The 26563-nt window shown below is 44.5% G+C and overlaps 2 protein-coding genes across 3 annotated transcripts in view; one reads left to right on the top strand and one right to left on the bottom strand.

Moving 5' to 3' along the window:
* The window catches only part of NME7 (NME/NM23 family member 7), a 261463-nt gene extending 260386 nt beyond the window's left edge, over positions 1-1077 (top strand). For both annotated transcript variants that reach the window (XM_081226166.1, XM_081226165.1), the window contains one exon: positions 791-1077. In XM_081226166.1, coding sequence (XP_081082292.1) covers positions 791-823 — 33 coding nt within the window. In that variant the 3' untranslated portion in view covers positions 824-1077. The remainder of the gene's footprint in view (positions 1-790) is intronic.
* ATP1B1 (ATPase Na+/K+ transporting subunit beta 1) lies at positions 889-26563 on the bottom strand. Its single transcript, XM_081226167.1, has 6 exons — positions 25999-26563; positions 20905-21033; positions 7951-8106; positions 6010-6194; positions 3330-3410; positions 889-2329 (listed from the first exon to the last, which is right to left on the bottom strand). Exons 1-6 carry the CDS (start codon positions 26093-26095, stop codon positions 2066-2068), a joined length of 912 nt encoding a protein of 303 aa, XP_081082293.1. The 5' UTR covers positions 26096-26563; the 3' UTR covers positions 889-2065.

The raw sequence follows: 26563 nt of genomic DNA, 5'->3' as shown, positions 1-26563 counted from the left end.
GTTTTCCATAGTGGCTGCACCAATTTACATTCCCACCAACAGTGCAGGAGGGTTCCCTTTTCTCCACACCCTCTCCAGCATTTGTTGTTTGTAGATTTTCTGATGATGCCCATTCTAACCGGTGTGAGGTGATACCTCATTGTAGTTTTTTTTTTTTTTTTTTTTTTTTTTTTTTTTTTTGCGGTATGTGGGCCTCTCACTGTTGTGGCCTCTCCCGTTGCAGAGCACAGGCTCCAGATGCGCAGGCCCAGCGGCCATGGCTCACGGGCCCAGCCACTCCGCGGCATGTGGGATCCTCCCAGATCGGGGCACGAACCCGTGTCCCCTGCATCGGCAGGCGGACTCTCAACCACTGCGCCACCAGGGAAGCCCCTCATTGTAGTTTTGATTTGCATTTCTCTATTAGTGATGCTGAGCAGCTTTTCATGTGCCTCTTGGCCATCTGTATGTCTTCTTTGGAGAAATGCGTATTTAGGTCTTCTGTCCATTTTTTGATTGCTAACCTCATTTTTTTTTTTTTAACTGAACTACTAACAACTGTATCTCGTGAAGCACTAGCAGGAACCAAAATTTCATGTTTTCTAAACTGAGTATCACTGCAAAATATTTCTAAACTTGAACTTTAAAACTTTGCTGATTGAGCCTGTGCCTCCAATTATTAACCTGGTTGTCTCACTGGGAAGGGGTGTGCACCTTGGTGTCCAGAGTCCTGACCCAGCTCTTGGCCTCTGTTGGGTAGAAAAGGCTGAACTTCCATGTGAACTAATGAAATCACGTGTTTATCTTTCAGGTTCAATATTTCTTCAAGATATTGGATAACTAGCAGTGTAGAAAGTAAAGAAGTCACAGGTTGTGGTGTTTAGACAAGAGTGAATCACACATGAGGAATGTGTTCATTCTTTTATTGTCCATTGTTTTAACCTGACTGAATACAAGATCAACAAGAGCACTGTACTCCTGGCAATTATGACATATGTTAGAACATGGATTTTGCACTGCAGACAACATTTAACACCAGTCTATGGGGTACTGCATTGCTTTTTATAAAGTCCAAGATAAAGATTTATTTTCAAACAAGTGACTTTGGTTTATTTCATACATTACACTTTTTCTCGCAGAAAAAAATAAAATTGTACAACTGCATAAATATAAAATTCTTCCACCATGAAAATGGTTAAAACATTCATAAAGACACAGCACCAGCAGGTGATGCCTCCAGAGAAAGGAAAAAAGGGAAGTGAAAGAAAATGTACAAAGCAAATTAATCAGCCCTATCACTAGCCAAAGTGACAGGCGCTCCAGATCTCATACACAGCTTCAGAACAGACTGGAGGACAGGGGAAGAGAAGTCAGGACAGCATTCAGTACAAAGCACAACACAACCCATCACCTTTGTGTGTGTTTCTGTAGTGTCACTTAAAATTTAAAGGGCAGTTCCCCCATAACAGCCCACCCCACTCCCCCAACCCAGACCCAGGAAAAAAAAATAATAATAATAAAGACCTAACAAACACCACAGGGAAAGACTATGGAGTGTGTTAAAAATGCTCATCGATGGGCCGTTATCATCTTTGAAAGAGCCAAACCCAAAAAGGAAAAATAAAGTACCATGCCAGTTTTATTCCCATTGAATATTTACACCTTGGACAGCAAACTTTGCTCACGTTAAGTAGAAAACAGATACGATAAAACATGGCTTGAAAAATGACCAGAGTGTGTGCACCGAGAGTACTGTACACTAAATAAAATACACAAGGCAGCAATACTTAGGGGCCAGAAACACTGCTTACTATAAGTCAGTTATGGAATCATAATTTACAGTAAAAATGGGCATGTCCCAAGGCTCAATTTTTATTTTTCTTTTGTCATTTACAGTAGAATAAATATTTTGTTGCTATTGCTACACTTTAAATTTACATTCTAACCTATTAAATGCAGAAAGCTAGTGTAAAGCATATAGATTAAGTGTAGGTCCCATACGTATTACGGTTTGTTCAAGACTAGTAGGTTTTTGTATCTTTTTAAACTTTTTTAAATGGCTAGTGGGAAAGATTTGTGCTTGTGATCAGCTCTTAACTTCAATTTTTACATCAAAGCGTCCCTGAAAACGGTCTTTCTCACTGTACCCAATGTTCTCACCGTACGCCTTACACTCTATGCGGATTTCCGTGTCCATGGTGAGGTTGGTGAACTGTACAGCCAGCAGGGGCTGCAGGTACTTGGGCTGCAGGAGCTTGCCGTAGTAGGGGTAATACTGCAGCGGGAAACCAGGGTAGCTGCCCAGTCCAAAATACTCCACGGTTCCAATTTTCTCCTTATCTTCGTCTCGCTGGAAACCAGAGAGGAAATGAGATTTTTCACGGCTCACGTCCTGAATGACTATTTGTACTCACATACAAATGAGACTCTCAGTCCCACAAAGCAGTCTGCAAGCTACTGCTGGAGGAAATGGGTCATCCGCTGACATGCCAGCTCAAGCCCCTCGCAGGAGGAGGTGAGCACCAACCACTGGAGAATACGGGTACCGCACCTCCCGCGAGAGAAAGAGACACTCAGCCTAGTCCTTAGTAGCCTTGAGAAATGGTCACTAAAAGGAGGCTTTCCTCACTGTACAAATGGGAAACTGCAGCAAAAGCCAACTAAGCCTTTCTTCAAGCCAACACAACCTCCTAGAAATAGGGCCAGCACTGAAAGAAACTCTTCAGTGTTGGCCTAGTGGGTATTTTCAATGACATTACCTCCAAAAGTTTAACTATTTGCCTTTCATTTTCTTGTGTCCATTTCCTTTCTTGGTGCCAACATAAATTTGAACTGTTTGGAGATTTCCCTTTCTTTATTCTGCTCCTCTCTCTAAAGAATCCATCAGGTACCTGTCTTCAGATTTAAAGGGAATACACATTGATGGTTACCTTAATATTTCAATATATTTTTTAAGAAAAGCCAGAAGCAATTTTTCAATGTAGAATTGTCAATTAAAAAGAAAAAAAAAAAGTTGGCCTCAAGTTTTTAACACACCATGTGAGCCAGAGAAGCACTCATGGGCTAGTTCACCTCTCAGTTCTGTAAACCAATTTTCCAACTGATTAAATTCAGATATTTCAGTTTCTTGTTCCAGTGGAGAAACTGACAGATGTTTTTATTTTTGTTACATCTTTCTGTTCTTTTAAGAAGTTCTACCCAGTGTAGCTACAATTCAATCGGCTGAGACTGTTTCCTGGAAGCAGTGCTTCTTATTTCCCATGTCAAAGTTTTACCTCTAATTTAAAACCATCTCATTCATTCTTCCCTCTCTCCTGCCCCACCCTCAGCAACTCTATAGGTCTCCTTACCTTGCCAGTGCACTGAACAGGCAGGACATATGGATTATACTTCATCACTGAGTAAGTCTCCAAGGACTCATTCTTGGGAGGCTAAAAATAAAACCCATGTTGGTCAATTAAGTTTGTAAATGATTCCTTTAACTTCTGAAAAATAAAACTAGCTTGTAGCCCAAACAAGTACACTTTGGTCAACTGAAATAATAACCAAACACTTGAGGACAGCAGAATGAATGACTCTCCTAACCAATCTAGGAAAGGTCATGCTGTGATTTTCTTGAAAATAAATGCCCAAGTTTTGTGACCACGACAATTAAGCTGTGATGCAGCCCAGTACTAAATGGAACTTCTAATGGCAACCCATTATCAGCTTTATTCAAGGACAATGAAAAATAAGAACCAACTCAGAAATAATGCTCTCTTCTCATTTGCTAAGATTATAATTATATGGAAAGGTTGGTTGACATTTCTGTTTTTATAAAACTTGGGCTTTCCTCCCAAGCCATAAATAAACAATGCCATCCTTCTCCCTCAGGCATGCCTTCTTCAAGTAAGCTTTCCTTTTTTTTTTTTTTTTTCCTTTTTTCTTTTTTTAAATCTCCAGTGGAGGCCCTGTCATTTAAGTCCCAGTTTTGTTAGGCAAGTCCAGCATGTAAAATAGGTAAAAGTGGCATTCCCCTCAATGAAGGGGTCTTGTGAAGGGGTGACTCCATCAAATGGACCCATAGTACACGTTGAAAATTACTGCTGTAGTGAAATATGCAGGGCCTGCCTTCCTAGATCCCTGGCTCAAATCCATCTCAGGAGAAGTGTGATGGACATCTACCCACTGGAAGACAGACAGTCACTTGCTTACTCACATCAGCAGAGTATGTGAGTCCTGACATGAGATGTAACACATACATAGCCTAATCAAAGTCAGATAAAATGCACAATTCTCTATATCAGTAAAGGGCTATTTTTGGTACTGCTCTTTCTTTTGGAATATAAGAAAATGATCATCTAGATTTGATTCTTGGAACTTTCTGCCAGCAATAGATTTATCTTTAAAAATATGAAGAGAAAATACACATTGATAAAGAAGTTACCAGAATCTATCCTCAGGGAGTGAGGGAACGGGCACATCAAGTGAGATGTGGAGTAATCTCTGTAATTCCAACAACCAAAGAGTTGGGGATTTGGGATGCAGGGCTGAATCAGAAAGTGGCAATGGATAACCAAGGGGACTCCAAAGGAAAAAAAAAAACAAAGACTGAAAAGAAACAGTAGCTGAATTCATCACTTTAACAGAATATCTTTATAAATATGGGAAGAGATATGAATCACAACAGACTCTGTAGGGGACAAATATCATTCAATGTCTATGAAAAGGAATTATCAGAAGTGAGGGATTCGGAGAACAAAGATCACGATTAGTCCTTTGGATACACTGCACCAATTCCTTTCATTGCCAAATAGCTTGTTTATCTTGGTGAAGAGTTTCCTAGCAATATGAATATCAACTCTAAGTGTGACATAATGGCTCTCACCATTTTTCTTCGATTACCTCCTAGTCTAAGTGGAAAGATTAAAATTCTGTTGAGAGGTACATTAATTTCTGTAGGAGATCCAACAAGCCAGCCAGGCAAACATCCATGCACCCACTCATCCATTTTTGACTCTGGTGGCAGTAAAGGAGTTTTGATGTATCCTTCAGTTATGTTAATAAAACTTTTCACCTCTACATTGATTTTCTTTTGAAAATATTATTCATGGGTAACAAGCATTGTGGAAATAAAGAGCATATAATAGTTAATGAACAGAAGAGCCAGATTCCAGAAATGAAGTAAGTTTGTTCATATAACTCTGTATACTGCAGTCAATTCCTATCAGAACCAAAAATTACCCTCTTAATGGCAATGCTCTCGTGAGCAAATGGGAGAAATCTTCTGTAAGAATCCACACTTAAGAGAAAAGGACAGCATTTTTACTTCATGAGCTCGGAGACAGAATGAAATAAGCAGTCTTATAAAAACAGAGATAACACCCATACAATTTTTTCTTCTAATTTTAAAGAATTGCTACCATCCCACCAAATGGTGAGCAAAGGCAATTTGCAATTTTTCAATGACCTCTAGTAGTATTTGCCCATTATAAGTTGCAATAATGGCAAAAGCCAATGGCATGGTTATAAAAGTTCAACCTAGGCAGTATTCAACTTCTAATTTTGCAACGAAATCTTCATTCAGAAAAAAACAAAAAAACACATTTTTTCTGATGACCAGGTAATTATTTCAGATTACGAGATGATTTTTTTTTTTAAATACTGTGGCTCCTAGAGTACCAAAACCTGAATATGACTGTACATACAGGTAGGTTTTAACTTGAAAGACATCTTTTTCTCTTTTTTACTTTTAAAGAGTTTACGTTATAGAATTACATTATAGAAATCCAGAACAGGGCCACAGGACTTACTTCAGAATTTGGCTTTGCCACACAGAATTTCTCTAACTTTAGGAAATGAGATTAATGACCTAACCTTAAGAATTCCAAGGTGGCCACAGAGGTTTTCAGTGTTACTCTACTGATCAGGCTTCAAAACTGTCACTGAGTATCCTTTAAACGTCTGTTAGGGTCTCTTTTCATACCAATTAAGGACTACATCGAATTGTGAATGGCTCATCTAAATTCTATGATTTAAAATATTACTTGCCTTAGGTTTGAAGCCCAAAACTCGGTTGAGCTTTATAATGACACATGGTTTGCCCTCTCTGTAGCCATAAGTTTCATCATTTATTCCAGAGCAATTTCCCAACCATTCAAGCTTGAACCTGCAGACTTTTCTCTCTCCTCTTTCGTTGTTAAATTCTCCTCGCTCTTTGAGTTCGCTGGGCACACCTGAAAATGCAAATGCCATTTTCACATTGTACCAACAATTCCCTGTGCACCACTGAGAAAGGACAGGGCTCTCTCTTCCTTGTCACAGTGACTTATTCTAAGACAGGGCTATCCTGCACTTAATGTATTATATCACCTGAATTAAGAAAGGATTTCCAGCAAGCCATCTCTCATCTCTCCACTGACCTTAAAATGGTATTTTACCAAAAGCAATAGCCAGTACCAAAGCTTCACAGTGCTCGATGAACAGCACATGATGTTTGGTCTCTGCCGATATTTCTTTCTTTAAATAATGGATGACTCCACTAATTAGAAGACTGAAAGGAAACTGGATCTCTCTTCAGGAGTAGCATCGTTTGCACAGGTCGACATCAGCTCAGCTCAATAAAAGGGACATTACAATTAGAACACAAAAGGACTGCCAATAATTTTCAGAACTGGAAGTTTCATGGTCGGGATTTCTCGGAGCTATGCCTCTAATTTAACATGTTAAACAGTAAAAAGGGAGTAGGAAAGAATTGTTTTTCCTTTTCAACCACCATTCAAGGTTTAAAAAAATTTTTTTTTGAGTTTTTGTCTTTTAACACTGAGTTCTTATAAGCATTTGTTCAACTGAGAAATTGTTTTGTTGCATTTTTTATTTCAAAGCCAGAGAAAGAATAAATGAGAACAGAATTCAAGGTTAAAACAAAGCATCCTGCAGGAAATGGATGCAAATACCATAAATTATATACATATTTTTAAGTCCACCAACTATTTTCCCTTCAAATAGTAAAGTGCCTCAATTCAGTCCATCTCCTGAGAAGTGATTCACTCTAAGTATCTATCATACGGGCCTTTTAATTACTACAAAGTAAGATGAAAACCTCATTTAAATTCTAATGAGAAAAATTTAGTGAAAGAGTTTCTTTTAAATTACTAAATCTTTTCAAAATTACTTAAAATGGCAATTCACCCCATATTACACAACGGTCTGCCATTTAAAGAACTGGAGGTGATAAATGCTTGAAGTGAATCAGAAAAACTGGTATCACCTGGTAACTCAGAGTGGCATCTTGTTTTGGTAGGCATGACAACAAGGCTGGGAAATTCACACTCCAAGTAGCAAGGAGGGGGATGTGCGTTCCCGTCAATGGCTTAATGAAACTAAGAGCCATTGTTTACATTCATCAGTCATTCCCTTATCCATATGATCAGCTGTCTAAGACATATTTCATTATCCGTCCCGGCCAGGGTCTCTAAAATATACCCTGACCATAAACCCTCCTCCATCAGTATCAGTGTGGTTATAGCTAATCACACCAAAGGTTCATTTTGGTGACAGAAGGTCCTGTGAACTCTGTAGGGGACAGGGGTTTGATGGGGGAGGGGGGTGGCGCGGCAGAAATCTGGAAATATAAGCAATTGTATTTCTCAAAATCAATTGATGTAAGAGAATCAAATCTGTAACTGTGGTCTTTGAGTCTGAGTAGTAAAAACAGAGATATTTGGGAGTGTTCAAAAGTAAGACACCTTTCAAATACAGGTAAAAGTAATACTTGAGGCTATACTGTTTATTTCATTGTATCCAAGCCTAACCCATCAAGTGTTTCTGCTTTAAAAAAAAAAAAAAAAAAAAAAACAACAACTATCCTCTCAGTATGGCCAGAGTTCAATATTTTAATTATTTCACGAGTATCTTTCAATCATTAAGTAACAAATAGAAACAGGAAATCAAAATTAACCAACCACAAACATCCAAAATATGTCTACTTACTGCCACAATCTTCAAAAATCATATCATCCTTCTGGGCCGAATCTTTGTACTTCTCCAGGAACCTAACTATGTTCAGTACATATGCCTCATAGCTCTTGGGATCATTAGGACGAAAGGCAATTTCAGTCTTTTGGATCTGAGGAATCTGTGTTAATCCTAGAGCAGGAAGAAAGTTAGAAAAACTCAGAGAAAATCATGAGTGGGAAGGCAGTCAACCAAGATACTTCAAAAGCTGACTCTCCACAGTATAAAACATAACTTTGCTAATCCCATCTGACTAAAAAGAATGGTTTAAATTCTCTCTCCTGTGAAATCCTTTCTCTGGCATTTAGGTTAAATACCTAAGTACCAATGACTATGTCTTGATTATCAGATGTCATTTAAGTTCCCCAGCAACATTTCATGATAAACATATCTGTTTTTTTATGAATGAAAACATTTCTTGCACAGAGAGGTTAAGTACCTGACCCAAGGTCACAGAGGAAGTGGTGGAACCGGAATTCTATCTAACCCAAGCACATGGTCCTCTAAAGCCTGTTATCTTTCCAGTCCTCCCTTGTGCACTGCTAGCAAGCATCTCATGCAGGTGGCTTTTCCTTTCCTAACTACGTAAGACTGAGCACAGACATCGTCTTCCATACTCCTTTTAATCAATTAACTTATGACCACTGAAAATGCTACAGACTCAAGACTACTCAGTAGAGACGTTTCTTTGGATCTTTTAACCTAAACTGGAGGAATATGGAATTTATGTGCAGTTACTACTCCTGCCTTCCATTCCAAACATAAGTGGTTATTCTGAGCAAATCAAATGCCAGCCAGGGTAAAAACCAAAGTATGTGTACCTTGGATTTCCACTCTTCAATGGACCTTTTAGATTCTTTAACTTCTAAAAGCCTCTGTCATTCACAAGACTTCCTAAATAGATATTTGAACAACACTACACAAGCTAGTGGGTGGAGAGTCAATCACAACGGCATTCCATTCCAGGACGGCCAGATAAAATATAAAATGCATGGTTAAATTTGAATTTCAGATAAACCATGAAAAATTTTTTATATAAGTATCTCTCGTGTAAAATTCAGGACATACTTACGTAAATTATTCATGGTTTATCTGAAGTTCAAACTTAATTGGGCCTCCTGTATTTTTATTTGCTCATCTGGCAACTCTATTTGAATCCCCACTCCCAGACCAGCCCTCTTTGTGTTAGGCATGAAAGGTGCCTCATCCTCACAGTCCTTCAGGGTACCTCCATCACTCACCTAGGGGCTTGTTCAACACGTAGCCTGGCAGACTGCACTCAGGACCTGCCAAATCCCCATCTCTAAGGGTGGGACTTGGGAATCTCTGCTTAACAAGCTTGAAGAGATCCTAAAGCACCCTTGGTTTGAGAACCACTGCTTTAGAGAAGAAGAACCTGAGGGTGGCAATCGTGAGGTGGGTATGAAGATAATGACCTAATCAAAGTGGAAGTGATGACCAGAGTGAGACCAGAGTTCAGTAGGGCCTGGGCTAAATGGCCGTTATATTTTCTCGTCATTAAGGATGGCTTTGAGCTTCAAAAGTAGTTAAATAGGGCTTCCCTGGTGGCGCAGTGGTTGAGAGTCCGCCTGCCGATGCGGGGGACACGAGTTCGTGCCCCAGTTCAGGAAGATCCCACGTGCCGCGGAGTGGCTGGGCCCGTGAGCCATGGCCGCTGAGCCTGCGCGTCCGGAGCCTGTGCTCCGCAACGGGAGAGGCCACAACAGTGAGAGGCCCGCGTACCGCAAAAAAAAAAAAAAAAAAAAAAAAAAGGAGTTAAACAATGAGGGGAGGGGGGGCCAGCTCAGGGGCCTGAATGGGCAAGTTCTGTGTTTGCAGTTCCCTAGAGGAATGGAGACGATGGGAGATGAAGACAAGCAACGTGAGGGTCTGGAGCCAGGCAGAGAGGGTGCCCGAGACAAACTACAAGTGACATTAAGAATCACCTCGGACAGGGTAATGGAGAACCTGAGGAATTTCAGGGGGAAAAAAGCTGTCAACAGTGATGGAAATGAGTCAGAGAGGAAGTAGCAGAAAATCTTCAGTTAAAAATAAAGGTTACTACAATTAAAACATTTTTTTATGATGCTCACAAACTGTAGAAAACTGTATGACTTAAGCAATTTAAATATACCCTAAAAAATGTTTTTCTACATTATTTAGTTAGAAAACTGGCATTGTGATTATTTATTGTACAAAGAGGTCACATGATAAAGATGATAGATACGTGCAAACATAAAGTAAAATAAACAGAGGTGAGGAGAAGCTTTCACTGGGGTTTCCTGTCTGAGCTAGTAGGGTAAATAGGGCTTCCCCGGCTGAAATGCAGCATGTCTGGGAAGGAGGGTCATCGCTGGTTTGGGTTGTAAACAAGACATTTAAGCCAAGGTGACTTGCTTGGACCTGGGGAAGTGCAGAGACAGTCCCAGAGCCAGAGGTTTAACAGAATTCAGGGGGATGGTATGTTCTCCCAGAATAGCCCTGGAGTCAGGAGAGAACAGAGCTTTGAGGGACATTCCCATGCGAGGGGCCAGAGAAAGGTAGCGCACAGGGCAGCCAGAGAACTCGGAGGCAAACGCCTTTGAATTTGTCAGGCAGGAGGTCTGCCTCGAACCTGGTGGCGAAGGTGGTGGGTAGAAATGGACTCAGAGAAGATCTATGTGCAAAGGGTTAAACAGTGTTTCCAGGCTTGGGAAGGAGAAGGCGGGAGAGCGGTAGACAGATGAAGGGTGAAGAAGATGAGAGCAACTGTCAGAAGCCAAAGAGCAGTCTCGCCTGATCTTCAGGTAGGAAGAAGGTGGGGAAGGACCGTCTGGCTGAAGGCAGGGACATCAGTGTGATGAGTCACAGTCGTGCCAGCCATGGTCCATCTGCAGAGCAGGTGACGCAGCAAAAAAACAAAATGCTAACAAAACGTCAGTGAGCCTGGTGTGAGATTTGGAGCATCTCACCCAACAGGTTAAAAAGAGGAAAGTGACCCTAGAAGGTCACACTGAGAGTAAACACGGTAGGACCTAAATGGCAAGGTGAGGGTCACACGGGTCAGTGTTCCCTCTGGCCTGGCTTCAGCTCTCCTCCCCAGCAGCCCGCCTCTCCCTTTTCTGGCCGCTTCTGCATCCCTCTTCCAGCGGCTGTTCTATCTCCCGGATGTGTGTGTGAGGACGAGTGATGTACTTCTCAGATTCTCCCAGAGAGAAAAGGATAACAGCAAGAGGAGGTGGGATTCTGCAGCGTGCTTTTCATCCCCTCCCAATGCCAAGTGCAGGGTCTCCACTATTAAAGAGACCACGTGACACGTGGGAGACCCCAGGCATTAGCTCCTTTCACTCAGTGCTGTGGGCCCTTTACTACCGAAAGGGTACTGCTAGTGAGTGAATTCTTCAGCAGACTAACGGAAATATGGATACTATTATTACATGCACAGTGGTACCCACCGGCCCAGAAAAACGTTATACACAGTTGGTCTTGTGTCTACCAGTTTCCAAGAGCCCAAATCCTTCAGAGTTTGGCTTATGATCCAAGCCCTGTCAAGCCTATATGTTACCACATGAGAGAAAAGCAGATCACGCACACTTGAAGAATCTCTACTGTGCTCTGTACAGAGAAGCATCAGAAACGGGTGAAACTGAGAATGCAAGAGGTGAAATGGACAGTTAAGCACTGGGTCTTACAATCCTGTGACTTGCCCAGCTGGATTAGACCCTGGGCCAAAGTCTCTGCCCCATCCTTTGCATTTTCAGTGACATACAACCTTGGCAAAGGGAGCCCAGGAATGATGGGTCAACCCAGGGAGCTCGGCCGTGTCTCGCTCTCTTCTGTAAAGTTTCCCTCTGGAATCTCTGAAGGATTGCAGAACTAATATAAGCCTTAGTGACTATCCTTTTAAGATACCTAACTTTCTGATCTAAATGTTGCTTATCCAGAAAAGCATGAACCATTTGGGTCGAGGTCACGCAATCAGCTTCTCTCGCTAAACCCTCACCTATGGAGCACGTATGTAAATAATACACAAATATCCAGGAGGCCGCCCCACAGTCCAGGGTGGCTGTTGCCTCCTTGGTGTGCTCTTCAGCCCCTCCTCACATTTCTGAAGGTCCCTCACTCTTTCACCCACCGTCTCTGCCTCCTCTCTTTCCTTTGTCCAGAACCTGCTGACCTGAGAATTCCTCTTCCTGGAAGCTATCAGAGATCAGTCCCCGCTGGGAAGGTTCTGTTCTGGATAATCTTAAAATCTCTGATGAGACTTTCTCTAAACCATTAGGAAAATTCCTAGTCATTTCCCTAAAGCAATTAGATACTTACAAGAGGCAGATGAAGGACCCTTGCCCTGATATCTAAATCCTTTAAACCATTTACTTTACATTATCAGACTAATGGAAAGAAGGGATAGAAAGAATTAGGATTGGATTTGGCACCTTCTTTATTATCTTGAGTCCACAGGCAAATTCCTCAAGCCTGACCCTCTCCAAGGACACACAAATCCCATCTTGCTGACTGGCCTTCTCATTAGTTGTTTTCACACTAGGTCAGATACTTTCAGCTGTCCCTCTCCACACTGCTCACTCCTTAACAGTCCTTAGTTATAGCTCTGGATAAGGACGAGCTTTGTTTGCAGTGGTAACTCCCAGAGGCCAAAGATAGCAGAACACCCAATCACTAGCTTGTAGTTTCAAATTATGTTCCAGGAAACAGATCTATCTAACCTTTTGCTTCTTCAGTCTTCTGAACTTGAACCGACATTAACCACGCTGAGCTCTCTACAGCTTTGCCCTGATCGGACCATTTGCCTTAAATTACAGATTGATTATTATCAAATAAAGCCACCTGAAAGGATTGAAATGAGAATCTGGATATGTGAGATTTTAATATTTGGTTTTTAATGAGTAAGTCAGCTTAACATAAGATTTGAAGTTAAAATAATAATTAAACAAACAAACAAACAAAAACCCTTTGGCTCTGCATTTGTTTTTTTTTTTTGTTTTGTTTTTTTTTTTGCGGTACGAGGGCCTCTCACTGTTGTGGCCTCTCCCGTTGGGGAGCACAGGCTCCGGACGCGCAGGCTCAGCGGCCATGGCTCACGGGCCCAGCCGCTCCGCAGCATGTGGGATCTTCCCGCACCGGGGCACGAACCCGCGTCCCCTGCATCGGCAGGCGGACTCTCAACCACTGCGCCACCAGGGAAGCCCCTGCATTTGCTTTTGAGTTACACTGGCCTCTCCTTGGTTCCCCATCTCCTGAGAAACAAATAAGGAAAACACTCAATCTTTGGCTTTAGTAGGTGTTCATAGCAGGAGGGGTCAGGGCAAGTAAAAGAGGGAGGGAGAGGAAAGAGAAAAGAAAGGCTTTTCATTAAGAAAGAAGTATTTTGCTTCCAATTAGGTTTATAATGTTAGCAGGCTTATAATTTCTCCATCTACTTCTGAGTCTGAAGTACTTAAACTAGAATGCATTCATTTTAACCTTCTAACAGTTACTCAAAGGGAATCCCACAGCACAGCTGCTTGTACCTGTCATTTACTACATCCAATAAATCACTAGCCCAAATACTCCAAATAGATATCATTTTCCACAGAAACCTCCAGGAGGCAAAGAAATGCTTATAAAGGTAGCCATGCACACAATACATATATATCATGTGTCTCCTGTACATTCCAAGAGGAAAAGTAATTTTCAATTAAAAAAAAAAAGCTGGGGGTGTGTGATTTTATACACACAGTCATACATTTCTAGGCATACATATATACACACATACATACACACACACACATACAAACACACACACATACAAACACACACAAATTTTACCCCTTCAAGTGCCACTAAGATATTTATGGGTTTTGATTGTTGTTTTTAATTTTAATTTTAATTTTACCTCTGCATGATTAATATCAATTTACCTAATAAAATACAGGGAGAGCACAGGAAAAAAGGTGCCTGCCACTTGCCTTCTGGAAGCCGGTAGCCTAAGCCTCACCTTCTGCCTCAGGTTCAGCTTTTGACTGTGGCCTGGGATCAGCTGACGTCAACCCCCCTACCTCCAGGCAGGGTCACATCTACTCTCCCAAACCCTCAAGAAGCTGCTCTTTTTGAAGAAAAGTCTTAGAAAGATGGGTTGCTGGGCTTTCTCTACAGCCTATTTGGATATTCAACAACCCTTAGTGTATGGAAATCTTTTCTCCTAAGCTAAATGCCATGCACACTGGTTGAAGGCCCTTCTCTGTTTATGGAATTACCCTTTATCATCAGATTTTTTTTTCCTGTAGTTGTATGATCATCTTCAGATGAGCAGAGAGAGAATTATTTAGTTCAGGGGCTCTATCTTAGATGTGCACAGAATTTCACAGGGACATATCTTCGATATTTTGTATAGCTCATTATTGTGCTTGTTCCCAAGAAGATAAATGACAACCCCTTTTATAATGGGAAAATATAAATAGTCAAATCCTACTATTTTACGTTAATTATGCTTTTTTATCCAAGGCCAAACTGAAGAACAAGCACACATAGTATTTTGACTTGAGATATAAAATTTGCTAAGTGACCAATACTATCCCAAAACAAGACACCATGTTATCCAGGATATTCGATGATGTCTATTCATGTGTGTTATGTGGGGAAAGATACTTTTCTGGTCGGAAGCCACTAGGTGACACCTCCCCGCTCCCCTTCATCTCCCCAACTTCCCTCTCGTCTTGTCTGTGTCGGATAGGCTCTGGAGTCCTGAGATCACTAGAATGAGAGCACTGAACAAGCACAGACATCAAGTGCAACCCAAGGCATCTTACCACAGACATGGAGATAGACATGGAGGCCGTGAGGCTGGTGCTGTTTCCACTGCCGTCCTCCCCGAGCCCTTCCCTCAAGTGAGCGCAGTGGAAAAACCCTACGTGAAGCTTCACAGATCCATCTCCCCCTACACCCACCCCCACCTCTGCATGAAATTTATTACCTGGTCCTATTCATCACAGGGCTCTGCTCACTCATCTAAAATGAGCATATGAATGAAGACACATTTTTTGTGTGGCTCCAAGAACAGTTTTAAGTTAATTATAGACTTCCCGTGTACCCGAGCTGACTTATTAGTTGTACCCTTGTCTTCAGACATGAAGAAGTGGGTGAGTTGTGGAGGCCAAACAGCGAGGCTCACCGAGGAAGGGAACTTGGAGTTTGCTGCTCTCAACCCTTTATCAAACTACAACTCTGGGCAGTAGCTTCCAGAAAAATCCTAGCGCCACCAATGCCAGCTCATCCACAGCCTTAAACTCTGGGAGTAGGTTGGCAGGACGCATCTGAGGGAGGGAGGAGAAGAGAGGGAACCGAGCGCCAGGCGGGCCTGGAGGGCATCACATATTTATCGTGTCAGCTCACAGATCAATGGAATCTAACAAAATAGCTGAAAAACACCTTGTTGGCACTTTGAAGGAACAATTCCTCTGAAGCATAAGGAAGCCAAATATGTCCAATTCCCCCTTTGAAATTTAAGTGAAAGAGAGTAACATGGGTGTAATGTAGCTTGAAAAAGAAAAAAAAGCAATTCTGAGCTCGATATGATGACCTCTCAAAGATGTTATGGAAAAACCCAAATGAACTTTTTCGGCCAACCCGATACGATGAGACTGGAATTACAGTGCCTTCTGGCTTAATGGATTTGAGGACAAGATGTTTCCCTCTGCCAATCAAGATGAAATGGAGTCTGCTGGTGGTGGCAGTGTGGGCTGCGGTCTTCCCACCCTGTTTATTCTTCTGCCTTGATGCTGGTTACCATCTCACGGTAAATATGACCCTTTAAAAATGAATTCTAGGGCTTCCCTGGTGGCGCAGTGGTTGAGAGTCCGCCTGCCGATGCAGGGGACACGGGTTCGTGCCCGGGTCTGGGAAGATCCCACATGCCGCGGAGCGGCTGGGCCCGTGAGCCATGGCTGCTGAGCCTGCGCGTCCGGAGCCTGTGCTTCACAACGGGAGAGGCCACAGCAGTGAGAGGCCCACATACCGCAAAAAAAAAAAAAAAAAAAAAGAATTCTTCCTGCACTGAGCCATCTTTACTTCAAAGCAAAACAAAAAACCTGTCCACAACTTAACAGGAAGAGAAGAGTCCACATATTCATACCTGCTTACCAGGAAGTAAGGCAGCTGGGAATCTCCCTGGACCCCCTGACTGACACACACACTTTGGTTCATCCCACTGTGGCTCTGTGAGCAGCAGGGATGGAAGAGGAGACTTTTCCATTATACCACTGGCCAGGCAGCGAAAAGTGCATGGTCAAACCAGGGACGGGGACTTGTGAGCATGACCGTGGGGTGGGGTGGGGGGGGAGCGGGCACACTCGTGTGCCTCCTGCCCTCTCCAGCATGCTGACACCCATGTCTCTCTCCAGATCCAGCACCGTTAACATGGTGAGAAGAGATGCCACTGCCCAACCGCTGAGGACTTTCCTAAGAGGGTCCCTCAGGGAGGAAAGCTTGGCAGGGGCTAACCCAACAGATGTGGGTATTTTAGAGGGAGAGATTACAGAAGCAACACAATGTCACTTGAACATTTTTCTTCAACATGTTTCCTAACCCAACTTCTCCCGAACACTTTTCATGGACAGCTAAGATTCTATTACCTTCATGAAAATCTAAGTGTCATATCATCTAAGTGTCAAAGCATCTCTGTTATATCATCCAAAGCCTGGAAATACTGAATTCAATATCCAAAAAGAAGAAACTGCTGCTTCCAGTGAAATGACAGGGCTATAAAAATAGAGATGGCTGTTAATAATGCCACCTAATGCCACTAGGTTTGCAACTATAAAGTACTATTCACTTTACAGATATTTATCATCTCTTTTAACCCTTACAGGTATTATTCCCATTTTATAGATCTGAAAATTGAGGCTTAGTGAAGTTAAGTACTGTGTAGAATGGTAGGATTGTGTCCAGCTCCACAGCCCCTGCTTGTCATTCTCAGGTCAATTTTACTGGGAACCTCTGTGTCGTGGCTTAGGACCTCAGGGGCTGCTTTCATATTTAGGCTTAGGCAATGTGAAATTGCCAACACGTAACCATTTTTGACATACAAAAATAGCAAATTAATATGTTTCGACATAAAATCTCAGTAGCCCTTGCCTTCCAGGTTGAGTAGGCAGATCTGTTCCAGTATCTCATAGCAACACAACTCTGTAAGACATTATAAGCAGTGATGGCCACCACTGCTCAGGGCAAGAAACCGTACATGTCATCCATTTTTTCTTACATTTTTCTTCCGTTTGATGATTTAGTCCTTACTCTGAGACTTTGGGGTTTAGCCCAGCACCTTGTCCATTGTTACAGACATAGCGACCCAAATGCACTGACTGCACAATTGCCACTGCTTCATTTGGCCACATTCACACATGTTATTTAGGAGAGATCTGATTACTAGGTATTCCAGTGTGAAAAGGGCAGTCAAAACCCGGTCTGGCCAGGTTTGTATTCATGACTCAAGTTCAGTTAATAATAGCATTAATAAGTCTTTATATCTTTAAAGGATGGACCAGCTCTTTCACTCTCACTAGGTCCACTTGACTTAAATATACACGTTTCTCCCTTTAACTGTCATGAAAATACAGGCTTAGAGATATTAAGTTGAAGTCAAAAAATTGCCAGGGTATCCTTCCATATATTCCTTCCGTTTGTGGCCTGAAGGAATAGTTCCTGCCTACCAAAAATACAAATTCTTAAGATTTGCTCTGGAAGATGCCAGGAGGAGAGCTCGGAGGGTCCCTCAGAGCAGTCAGGGTCCACGGGCTGCCCTTGTGGCAGCACGTGCTCTGCCGACCTGGCCTCCCGGTTCAAAGGCCACTATCATTTTCAGATTAATGCCATGTCCCTTGGAAAGGCGAGGGTAAAAGGGGGCTTGACCTAGACTCTCCTGGCAAGGTGATGGGTGAGGGGATGATGAAAAGGAGAGACAGAGAAGTGACAAAGAACCCAAGGGACAGGGCAGGGAGGATGGAGGACTGAGGAAGCACTTCTCCTGTGACTCAGACCCAAGGACAGGGACGCATATTTCCAAGATGAGCCACCAGCATTCCTCTGGAGAAGTGACGGTTTGTCAGGTCAGTCCAACTGCTGTGCGGACACTAAATATAGGTACTCAGAATGTGTCTTTTAGGAAGGGGCTGGAAGGAAGGGGACAGAGGGAAACGGAGAGGAGGCACCTCGGCCAGTAGAGTTTCCAGGCAAGGTCATTTACAAGCCCTTACTTAAAAGGTCCAGCTCTTTGGCTATTTCTTTTCGAAAGTGAAACTTCCCTTTCTGCAAAGAACATGAAGCATATTTTTAATTTTACTAAAAAAGACTGATACCCTAAAGTCAAACTAGTCAAGGACTAGTTTTTAAATCTAGGAAATTAAAGAAAATGCTTGACTTTGGGGTCACCTTTGACTTCGAGTGTAAGAATTATTAGAAAATGGCATCATGATTGAAAATTAGCTTTTAAATGGCAAAAAAAGAGAAAAAAATAAAAGGTCTACACAAATTTAAATTATGACTAATGCTACCATAAAAACTCTAGCAGAAGTGAATGTGAGGGACTTCCCTGGGGCGCAGTGGTTAAGAATCCGCCTGCCAATGCAGGGGACACAGGTTCGAGCCCTGCTCCAGGAAGATCCCACATGCGGAGCAACTAAGCCCGTGTGCCACTACTACTGAGCCTGCGCTCTACAGCCCGCGAGCCACAACTACTGAACCCGTGTGCCACAACTACTGCAGCCCGCGCACCTAGAGCCTGTGCTCTGCAACATGAGAAGCGACCGCAATAAAAAATCCACGCGCTGCAGCGAAGAGTAGCCCCCGCTCAACACAATTAGAGAAAGTCCACGTGCAACAACAAAGACCCAACACAGCCATAAATAAAAATAAATATATTTTAAAATATATTAGGGGCTTCCCTGGTGGCGCAGTGGTTGAGAGTCCGCCTGCCGATGCAGGGGACACGAGTTCGTGCCCCTATCCCGGAGGATCCCACATGCCGCGGAGCGGCTGGGCCCACGAGCCATGGCCGCGGAGCCTGTGTGTCCGGAGCCTGTGCTCCGCAACGGGAGAGGCCACAGCAGTGAGAGGCCCACGTACAGCAAAAAAAAAAAAAATAAAATAAAATAAAAAAAAAATAAAATAAAATAAAATATATTAAAAAGAGAAACCACTGCAATGAGAAGCCCGCGCACCACAACGAAGACCCAATGCAGCCAAAAAAATTAATTAATTAAGTATTTTTAAAAAGTGAACATGAAAAGACACACTATGCTTTACTATCACAAAAGCCAGAGTCCAACATGTTTACTTAAGAGCCTACGTTTCACTGTACCAACCAGAATTCTTGCTTCAACCTTTCCACAGACCCACCTCTTTTAGGAAACAGTTGCTGGAAACTGGGGATTATTAAGCAGTCATTTTATATACTTACATGTTCTCTGTTTTTCACTTCCAAAACCCCCTAGATCTAAATTTATCTGGAAATATTTAGGGGTTTTCTTACAGTAGAGGACTCCTTGACTTGGGGCTAAAAACCAGTGTTTTCCATCTCCATATTCTGAAGATTTTCTTCCGAGGGACTTTCTCGTGCCCAAGGAGGAGGCAGACACGACAAGGCTGTGACTGGCGGCTGCACCTGATCAAGGCTGCTCAGTCCCATGAAGATAGCCTCAAGATTGTCACCTCAGTACAGCTGTTACTAAACCGTTGCCCAGGGAAAGTGTAGAGGGGACGCGTCATTGCCACCCCCAGCAGCAGGCAGCCTCAAGGTCACTGACAATGTGAGAACCCGGAAGTTATGCAACATCTCCTCTCTCCAGGTCCCAACAAAGACTTTTAGATGAGCCAGACAGTACAGTCACAAACAGAACAATCGGTTGTGGCTGCTGTCTTGTCCTTCTGTCAGCGTCAGGCATGAGGGCAGTGGGTCTCCCCAGGGTTTAGTGACCAGCGTGGACATGCATGCGTACAAGGCAGGTCACTCAACAGTGACAGCACCCACGTCACCGCAGGGCACTCATGCGGCCGTTTCTCTATGATAACCTCTTTGTTGCCCTAAGTTTTCAGAGCTAAAGGAGACAGTTAACCTGCAAAGGGGGCCCAGAAAGCCAATAAATAAGACTCCTATTAAACAAACAGGCATATATATTGAGAAGTGAAAAGAGAAAGTGTCTTTGTTCAAGCTCAAGTTGACCGTGAATAGCAGGTGGAAGAATGGACCCCTGAAGTCAGGGTTCCTCTCCCTGGGAGCGGATGGCCATTTCAGAGCTTCTCATGATCCCTAAAAATAAATTAACCTTTAAAAATGGGAGCCAGGGCTTCCCTGGTGGCGCAGTGGTTGAGAGTCCACCTGCCGATGCAGGGGACACGGGTTCATGCCCCAGTCCAGGAAGATCCCACGTGCCGCGGAGCGGCTGGGCCCGTGAGCCATGGCCGCTGAGCCTGCATGTCCGGAGCCTGTGCTCGGGAGAGGCCACAACAGTAAGAGGCCCACGTACCGCAAAAAAAAAAAAAAAAAAAAAGGGAGCCAGAGTGGTTTTTTACAGGATTTATCTGAGTCATAGGCCCCTCAAGCAAGTGAAAAATGTGCGTGAGAGCTGGAAAGGCCCCGTAATGATCCCACTAACCAAGCCCTTGGGTGGGAGGCACGAGGAGAGCAAGACCGTGGTTGGGAGTCACGGAGGCGGTGAGTGGCAGGCTGGGTAGAGGACCAGGGCTCTCCTCGCTCCCAGCAGAGCTGGGAAAATAAGATGTCTGCAACCCTAGGAGCTTTGCCTGCAGTGCAGGTAGGAGAGCTGGCTGCAACAGACAGAAGTCCCGATTTTTCCTTCCTAGGCTGGGTTTAAGACCACACGATAGACAATTTTCTCGCAATTGAAAAAGTGACGCGCCTTTTACCTCCAGAAAAACTGAACTTATTCACGTTCATTTTACCTGGTGGAGCCACTCGGTCCTGATACGTGGGCTTAAATTCACTGATGGTGAGCAGCATCACTTGGATGGTTCCAATGAAGATGCCAGCCAGGCAGCCATAAAATATTACGTAGAACAGAAGGATCTTAACTGCAAGGGGAACAGACAGAAACAAAAAGGCTGTGATGCAGTCACATGCTCAGAATGCAAGGCAAACCTTCCCAGAGACGAATGCATTTCCTTCCTGGCTTCCCCTCCAAGCTGTCTTCAGAGCTTCCTTTTCCAACATTGATCAAGAGAGTGCATCTCATTCCCAGACTGTAGGGTAAAAACAGGGGAATGGGCAGCCCTCCATTATAGTGCATGTGTGTTCCGGGTAGGATGAATATTCAATCAGAACTAAGGTTCTTTATAGGAAATAATTTTATTCCCTAAATTAAAAACAAAATGCCACAGGACTTCCCTGGTGGCGCAGTGGTTAAGAATCCGCCTGCCAACGCAGGGGACACGGGTTCGAGCCCTGGTCTGGGAAGATCCCACATGCTGCGGAGCAACTAAGCCCGTGTGCCACAGCTACTGAGCCTGTGCGCTAAAGCCCACAAGCCACAACTACTGAAACCCACGTGCCTAGAGCCCGTGCTCTGCAATGAGAAGCCACCACAATGAGAAGCCTGCGCACCACAACAAATAGTAGCCCCCGCTCGCCGCAACTAGAGAAAGCCCGTGCAGCAGCGAGGACCCAACACAGCCAAAAAATAAATAAATGTTCCTTTAAAAAAAAAAATGTCCTGAAGATCATCAATAAAATCTAGGGCTGTGTTTGTGTGCTTATGCAATGCATTTCAAATATGACAACATACTTCCTTAGAGACTGATGTTTTCTTTGCTTGCTTATCCTTTGACGTTTCAATACTACAATCCAGGCTCTGCTGCTTCTCCAAACATTCAAACACCTGTGAGTTTTTATGCTGAGAAAGAGCAATGAATGCTGAGAAACCCAGTGAAGCTCTCCTGACCAAGTACATTGTCTTTCCTTTCAGGGGCACCAAACAAGAAAAAAAAAAAAAAAAAAAACAGGAAGGAAGGAACTGCTATAGTAAAAATGGCAAGCGCATTTTTATTTCATCTTCTGACTAGACTCAGACTAAGGACTGACTTGATAAGCTGCATTTTCCTCTCCCCCTAGTTCACAGGACAACAGAATGGAGGCTGAAAGAGCTGCAAAAGCCAAAAAAAATAAATAAGAAACCGAGAAGCCCATGGACTGGAATGAGGCTATCAGTTACTGGTTTACAGGGATTATCTCCCCAATTAGCCGCATAGTAACAGGCTGTACTAGGCACCACCACCGGGCAGCCCTGTGCCAGCCACTCAATGTGAAGGCAGCAGTGGGAACAGTGAACCGTAGGGTTATCAAATCTGAAACATGACTGCACAAGGAAGCTTGAGCGTACTTCTCAAAACGTTCAGATCTCCTGCATTACAGGCTGGGGTCCTTGGGAGATAGCAACAGAACAAAAGCATCATTGAAAAGAAATGTAAGTGAGTGTGTGTGTGTGTGTGTGTGTGTGTGTGTGTGTGTGTGGGAGGGAGGGAGGTCAGGGGGCAGTGGGTTCACTGTGGCTGGAATCGGCCAGGTTTGCCTTCTCCGTACATTTAAAAGTTCAACTTTTCTATCAGCAAATAAATAGTTCAGGGGAAAATCACACTCTAGAGCTGTTAAAACAAGCAAAACACACCAAAATGCTTAATCCTTTTTCTCCTCTATTAAAAAAAAAAAAAAGAAGGAAAAGGGCAAAGACACAAGCGAAGATAAGGAGAGATGAACAGACTGTACAGTCCAGAACTACAGCTACGCAACTCAACCAGTGCTTCCCCGCAGGACAAGGGTTAAGGGCTGCATTCTGTATCCAGGCAGCAGTAGGCAAATGGCAAGGCTGTGACGTCAAGAGATCTGAAAAAATTTTCCAGGGCATATGCTCCTAAGAGGTACAAGAGTTGGTATAACATGGTCAGAAAGAGAACCGTTGTATCCTCTTGTTTGCTGCCCTCACCTCTTGGCGCTCACAGGCCTAACCACGGAAGCATTTTTATACTCATTCCTTGGACTCCAGATACCTAATTCTAACATGAGGAGGTACGTAATTGAGGCTACGATTTAAAATACAAATATGATTATGGAAAAACAACTCCTTCTGCAAGCACGCTGATTAAATTGAAGGAGATACAGCCTTTCCTATCTGCCCGACACTATACGCTAAGGGTGGTGGGGGGATTCTTCTCTTTTGCTCAGAGACGTTACTTGGCACAGATTGCCCCGTTGGTACTGTGAGGTCACTTGGTTAGAGTGGACGACGCAGGTGTGGCAGGCAGGGCCTATGCAGTGGGCTCACCGACACACAGGCTCAGAAAGAAAAGCTGGGCATACTGTACCAACCAGCCAGGGTGGCACAGAGGTTAAACTTTAGAGACGCTTTTTTCCTTTGAAGCAATGTTTCTTCCTTTTAAAAAATACAAGTAATATCGAGGTTTTCCAGTGAGGAAACAAACAAACAAAGAACGAGTACCCTTCAAAAGGTCACAGGCAGGAGGGAAAATGGCCTCTGGGCCCAGCAGTAGACATAAAACACTACCAACGCCTGTATTAACTTAATAAAAAGGGAGAGTGGGCTTCCTTGGTGGCGCAGGGGTTGAGAGTCCGCCTGCCGATGCAGGGGACGCGGGTTCGTGCCCCGGTCCGGGAAGATCCCACGTGCCGCGGAGCGGCTGGGCCCGTGAGCCATGGCCGCTGAGCCTGCGCGTCCGGAGCCTGTGCTCCGCAACGGGAGAGGCCACAACAGTGAGAGGCCCGCGTACCGCAAAAGAAAAAAAAAAAAAAAAAAAAGGGAGAAAGCACCAGGTGATCTGTGTGCTGCGCTTTCTCCAGCAGGTGACAGGCGAGGCTCCTGCGTCCACCTTGGTGAAAATCTACCTACAAGCAGAACTGAACCAAGGGCAACCTGCCCTGGTCCCAAGGGCATCCACGTTGGGCCCAGTACTAGAAAGGTGGCATTTTCTCCATAGGAGACACAGCTGCTGCCACCCTCTCTGCCTGTGAGAGGCTCTGTCGTTTCTTACATTGCCAGAAAGGAGTAAATGTATTAGTGCAAAATAAAAACCGGATTTTTTAACCCAGCATCTTGGAAAATGGAAGGAAAGATGAGACAAGAGCACCAGTCCTGATGTCTGCATTCATTAATCAGTGTATTAACACTTTGCTGTATGTGGTATCAAGACACAAACATCAACACACTCTCTCTCTCTCATATGGAGGTGCTGCCTTATAAAATGTCAGCTTACAAAACAAGTCGTTTCCTACTGCCTTACCCTCTAAAACAAGTATCATTCTGGAAATGGAATGAGGAACGAAAGACATTTTCTGAGAGGGAAAAACACTAGAGGGCAAATTTTACAATATGGCTGGGGTCAATGCAGCCCCTGGCCCGTGACGAGGCTGGGGTCAGATCATCGTGGTAGGAACCTCCAGTGAATCTGGGGGAAGAGGGCCCATTCTGCAGTGCACCCCTCAGGCCTCACTTGAGTTACCAGGAGTTGCTGGGAGATGGCCCAGGCCAGGAGCTGTTCACCCTACAAAACACCCAGAGTTCTTCAGGCTTTCCCTTCCACGTTAAAAAAACAGAGAGCTATCTTTCTGCATGAGAAACTATGGCAGTAATCTCACTGAAGAACAGAGTCTTCCCAAAACAAAATATAGAATACAAGCTAAAAGCCATCCCTTTAAAGACCTACACTTAACATGGCTCAGGGATATCTATGCTTCTCAGCACAGGTATGGGACGAGGTTTCACCTTGACTAACCTTGAAATGTGATGCATTATTAACCCTTTACTTTTCAATCAAAGAGACCCACTACAGGCTGCCTTTTTTTTTTTTTCTCTACAAAAATTGTATATTCCAGCTTCTTCCATTTCAAAATGTCAGCCAAGCGTTATTTCCCTGACTCATTCTCCTGCCGATGCTCACAGATCCTTCCAATCAGGAGCACCACATCAGCACCTACCCAGGGCTCCCTTAGTGGCTGCAGTGGTGGTGCTAGTGGTGTCTATGATGATGATGATGGTGATGATGATATTAGAGAAGAAGGAGGGGGCAGTGATGCAGGAGGAGGGTTCCCTCCCTCTCTCTCTCTCCCCAGCAGTCACGACTGTTACAGATTTGCCTACAACTCTGCCCTTCAAAATGACCTTAAAAAAAAATGTCACCCTTCCCGTGTAGAGAGGTGGAAGACAAGTAAGGTATCTAATTTTCAATGGGGGGAAAAAAAAAGTCTATCCAGCCAAGCAACAGGCTGCCCAAAATCTTATAAGATAACCTGCTTCTGCCTTTGTGCTATTTATTTCTTACACTAACCCTTCACCATAATCAACCCAAGCTACTGATTCTGCATCTCTCTGTAGACATTGAAAACAACCAGACTTTGCCATGTTTTGGGGCCAAGGCTCAGAAACGAAGTCCTGACATGGTCCTGGGCCATTTCTGGGCTGTGATGACTCCAGGGTAGGTCATCGGGGGAAACTCTGGGCATCGCTACGAAATACTGCAGTGTATGGATTCTGCCACCATCACCGCCGCCCTCCCACACCCGCCTTTTGAGGTACATATTTAGACTAGAAGAAAGCTGCTATAATACACAACCTCGCCTGCATTCGATCCGATTACCCTCATGCGGTTCTCTCAGAGCCTCAGATCTCATTTTTAAGGACTTGGGACATGTCTGTAGGGAGAGGCATATCTAGTCTCCCACAGTCTGACCATTCCCAGGACGGAAGAGCTCAAGCGACGCTCCGACAGACTTCAAATTACCAAGACCGCTAAAATATACATAACCCTCTGCCTGGCGCGCTCCTATCCCCACCCCGCGTCTAGCCCGGGGACTCCGCATTCCGCACAGGATGACAAGCCCAGGCCGGCGCAATCTGAGCAGCGCTCACCACCCGACCCCCTCCGTCCTCTCCAGCGCGCAGCGTGCGGAGCGGTCCGCAGAGCCTGCGCAGGGGATGCGCCTACCAAGAAAGACAAGACGCTAGGAGCGAGAGCTGCGGACCCCGTACTTACACCAACTGCCACCGGTTCTGCCCAAAAACTCCTTCTTCTCCGAGTTCCAGATGAATTTCTTCCAGCTGCCCTCCTCCTTGGCTTTTCCGCGGGCCATGGTGGCGGGTCAGCAGCTGCCGCGGGGACTGAGGGTGGGAGACTGCGGCGTGCGCCCTCGCGTCCTCCCCGGCTGTCGGTCGGCGTCCCCGGCCTGGCTCTCCGCAGGCTGCACCCGCCGCTGCCGCTGCGGCTCTCAAAGTGCCAGACGCGCGGTGGAAGAGCAGAGGCAGGAGGGGGAGGCGGCGGCGGGGGCGGGGGCGGAGAGAGGAGGGAGGGACCGCGCACGCTGGGCGGCTCCGAGCCCCGCACCTATTGGTGGGCTCACGGCCGCTCGCGGGCTCTCTTTGGTCCGCCACGCGCTCCTCTCGCCCGTGGGGGGTTCGGGGGCTCCACGAACCCGCAGCTGCCGCTCCCGCTGCCGCCGGGGACGCGTGCTCGGCCCCCACCTCCTGTGACCTCTGCAGAGACAGGCAGGGGACAGGAGAAAGTCAGAGGCAAGAGGACGGACAAATGGGCTGCAGGCCCA

Source organism: Mesoplodon bidens, assembly GCF_964165515.1.
Source record: "Mesoplodon bidens genome assembly, chromosome: 2".
Classification (NCBI taxonomy): Eukaryota; Metazoa; Chordata; class Mammalia; order Artiodactyla; family Ziphiidae; genus Mesoplodon; species Mesoplodon bidens.
This window is presented reverse-complemented; position numbering and strand designations above follow the sequence as displayed.

Excerpts from the sequence above, each read along its gene's own strand:
- ATP1B1 (XM_081226167.1), bottom strand. The coding sequence starts at position 26,095 with ATGGCCCGCGGAAAAGCCAAGGAGGAGGGCAGCTGGAAGAAATTCATC. Across the intron at positions 6,195-7,950 it reads GATTTTTGAAGATTGTGGCA|GTGTGCCCAGCGAACTCAAA; the intron begins GTAAGTAGACAT and ends TTGCATTTTCAG. Across the intron at positions 3,411-6,009 it reads TTTTGGGCTTCAAACCTAAG|CCTCCCAAGAATGAGTCCTT; the intron begins GCAAGTAATATT and ends TTTTATTTTTAG.